This window comes from Pinus tabuliformis, chromosome 6, assembly GCF_031772625.1.
Source record: "Pinus tabuliformis cultivar Carrire ecotype Pingquan chromosome 6, CPIR1, whole genome shotgun sequence".
In the NCBI taxonomy this organism is placed as follows: domain Eukaryota; kingdom Viridiplantae; phylum Streptophyta; class Pinopsida; order Pinales; family Pinaceae; genus Pinus; species Pinus tabuliformis.
This window is the reverse complement of record NC_142292.1, coordinates 836,381,092-836,384,967: the sequence shown is the minus strand read 5'-3', so window position 1 is coordinate 836,384,967 and position 3,876 is coordinate 836,381,092. Positions and strand designations below refer to the sequence as shown.

Here is a 3,876-nt window from a genome sequence, read left to right as displayed (position 1 = left end):
GGTCATAGAACACTAGCATCAACCATTTATTTCTTAAAGAACAATGAAACAACTAATGGAAAATGTAGTAATTCCACCTAGAACACAAACTGTATTAATCAATATTTCATTATTCATCTTCTCAACCTTCAACTGACTTTGTGCTTTCAAAATTTGATGATAATATGCTAAAACGTTGTTGTAATTCATCATTTTTTGGTAGCTCAGAGCTCTCGTAAGGATGAATATATTTTTCCTTCCATTCACATGTGCATCTCCCACATCTTCCTACCGTATTCCAAGCTCAGTTAACTTCAGAGTTGTATGAGAACCATCTCCAATACCATCATTTGAAATTATGCACTTCATCACAAGGGTACCCTGAACAACCCTAAAAGGTAGAATTTTATGAGCAGGAAGTATGGAACCGAATAACAAAAGGAAATCATTGTCAGTAGGCCAATGTTTGAGGAAGAAACATTATGGAGCTCTCTATCACAGTACTCAGGCTGCGATTCTTTTAATTTGTTGAATTCCAAATTTCAACCAATAGCAAAGATTCTCTTTGTAAATAGAACTCTTGGTAAGTAATATGTGTAGAAATTTTGAAACCCTCTTAGTGAGACTAAGAATGGGATTAATCCTTTCTCCGAGAGCTTGGTGTAGAACAATTTTGATTTGGACACAAACTCCCTTGATACAGTCTACCACAACTAATGCATCATGATCGTGGAACAAAGATCGTGATGGATTTGTCATGGTTGAAGGTGTTGTTGTGCTGGTGATCTTAAGTTGAACTCAACAGCCATGTATTTTTCTTCTATGTTACTATTTGCAAAAAGTATAAGATAAGCAATACTAATCATAGTGGAGCCTCATATTTACAATGAACTGCTACCCTAGTCATTGATCCCACTGACTAATCTGAATGATCTAGCATGTTAGGATAAAATTGTTACCAATGATTTTAGTTTCAAGGGACTATTTACATGGCATAACCCATTTTATGAAATAACTTTTTCAAATGTCATTTGTTATGGAAAATTTGGGTTTGATTTAGATACAAATGATATTTAAAATATCAGTTCAGACTTTGAACAATTCACACTATAAGAACATGGGATTTTCTCCAAAACTAGGTTATGGAAAGTCTTGAACATGCAATAAAGTGAGGAGCTCCCATAGTAGTCGAGTACCTTGGTGGGGTTGTCACTTGTGATGCTTTCCACATGACCGATCCACACTCTGATGGACTTGGAGTTTCAATGTGCATTAGAAAAGCTCTAGAAGATGTAAAATTTTACCAGAGGTAAATGGGCAGTTTACGTTGCATGATAAATTTAGCAGACAATTGAAATTTATATGTGGTTTGTGATCAGTTCCTCATGCAAGGTAGGGGTGGGAAAAACCTAGTAGTTCTGCAACAATACCAACAAAAAGTTAGGTATTACATGTGTGCATGTGCTCAAAATAATGGAGACAATGTATAAAGAACACCAGGTTTGTTTGTCTTGACATTAATTTGTCTTCATGAATACATTATACATATATTCTTTATCTTGATAACAAGTCACAAAGTGGACTAAAGGAGTGTTTCTCTATATACAGGTGCATTGTTGTACTAGTAGAAATGGAACAATATGCATGTTGTGACAAGTGCCTCCTTCCTGCTCACAGTCTAATCTGATTATTTGTCTTCTGCTAGCAAGCAATTGCAATGTCCTGGTAAGAATAACCTTGAGAAGGGGAAGAATAGTGTGGAAGATGACTCAAAGAATGTGAAAAGTGAATTCCATGATCTGAAGATAAGGGTGATAGAACAAGAAGTAGAATTAAGATAATTAAGAAAAAAATTATCTCAGATCAAGAAGCAGTTGGAGATAACAAAAGGAGAGTAGCATGGAGGAAAACAATGCATTATTATTGAATGATGAAGCTCCTTATAGAAATTCTAATATGTCTTTTAAAATGTTAAGACATGAAATAGTATAGTGAAGCAAGACGCTACATAAGGAACCAGGCTACCCTTTTAGACACCCTGTTGCCTAGAAAGGCACCACCTATCATCTTTTTTGTCATTTTGATCTATAGGATGATATCTAATAATAGTTTATGCATTCTATATTTCTAATGTAAATGGGAATGTTATATAAATATTGCAACACAATCTACCAACTTCAGGTAAACTAGCCAGAATTTTGTTTATCAGTCTTAGATGGCAATAGTCAAGAATCAAGAATATAGAAAGATTGTATATACATATAAAGAATAATTATGAGGAAAAACCAGAAACCACAATGTAATATGTGTCTAAAATATCTTAGGGTACACAAGTAAATCCATCGGAACTATTGGCATTTGATAAGTCATAAGTATAGACCAATGATCACCGAAATTTTATCTGAGAACTAATGTCTTCTTGGTGGGTTATGATTGTTCACTATAATTTAGTTAGTCTAAGATCTATAAATATTGAAGTTTTCTCCATTATATTGGCTAAAACCTTTCTCTTGCAGGTTGATTACATATTGGGTGACAATCCAAGGGCCACAAGTTACAGGGTGAGATATGGACCAAAGTATCCTCATCGGGTCCACCACAGGGCTTCCTCCATTGTATCATACAAAGAGGATTCAACCTTTGTTAGTTGCAAAGGAGGATCTATATGGTTTGATCGCTAGTGAAATGACCCCAATGTTTTATTTGGTGTTATTCTTGGAGGACCTGATAACAATGATAACTTCATAGATGTAAGACACAACTATCAATATACAGAACCTTCAACCTACAAAAATAGCCCAATGGTGGGATTTTTGGCCAGACTTCGGGGGGGAATTGCTAGAAATGACCAGAGTCTTCTAGGTAGCCTTCTCTTATAGGATGCAATTAATTTGGTTTTAGTTAATTTCAGTGGTGTAGTTGGTGGAGTTCTAATGGTTCCTTCTTGTAGTTGTTGTTCCTAAGCATGGATCAAGTTTAGGATACCCTACTCCAACTCAAGATCTAATTCAAAAGATAAGGTTTCAGCCAGATCCCTCTCCAAAAAGTAGGATTTATAGACGAATATGCTTTCTAACAGTTTTGTTTACAGTGAGAGGGTTTCATTTCTAGTGGAAGGAAATAGTGAGAAGCATAGTTCCTCCCAAGCATGCTCTTCTCTTGTTGTAGAGAGGAAAATAGAGGATGCACACTCTACATTTGAAATTATTTTTCCATCCATCCACTTTAAGATTTCACAAATTAGGTCAGCATTCAAAGCCATGATCCCTCAAATTCTTGAGAATTCAATCAAAAGCCCAACTTAATGGCACATCGAAGCCTAGCATTCAAATTTATATGTTTCTTCTAATAAAGGTCCAAATAGAGGCAATAATTCACATCACACATCCACTCAAACTCAGGTGTTTATCAGGAAAGAGTTTCACAGTCATCTACCTATGTGCTTATTCTAATTGGACTTCCCTTGCGACCTAAATTTTTTTAATAATTTGACAAGTATTTATTTACTCTTTCATTTTGTATCTATATTGAATGTCTTTTAAGCTTTTGGCTATCTGTAGACTCTTCATTTATTTGATCTCAAAGAAATCAAGGTTGGAAAGGGATGAAATATTTTGACAAGTGTCATGTAATTCCTTGAGAATTTTGTTTCAATTCATGTTGAATATTGTGTTCTTTTGTTTGTTATGATATTAAGACGTAACCAACATGCACCTATTACAGCCATTATGATATATGTAAGTTTGGACCAACATGCAAGTTTAGTCATCCAATGATAAGTCTTTCTTATATTCTTTCAACTTCTTCTTTCAGAGATACTAGTGGGTCCATGTGATCAGGTGCTCAAAATTATGCCCAAAAATAAAAGTGTTGGAATTTTGTTAAACTTAACTTCAT

The 3,876-nt window shown here is 34.7% G+C and overlaps 1 protein-coding gene across 1 annotated transcript; it reads right to left on the bottom strand.

Annotated features, from left to right (window-relative positions):
* Positions 1–267: 267 nt before the first annotated feature.
* LOC149261464 (uncharacterized) lies at positions 268–3,241 on the bottom strand. The gene is made up of 2 exons (XM_089369305.1): positions 3,176–3,241; positions 268–435 (listed from the first exon to the last, which is right to left on the bottom strand). Exons 1-2 carry the CDS (start codon positions 3,239–3,241, stop codon positions 268–270), a joined length of 234 nt encoding a protein of 77 aa, XP_089225431.1.
* Between the last annotated feature and the right edge of the window lie 635 nt (positions 3,242–3,876).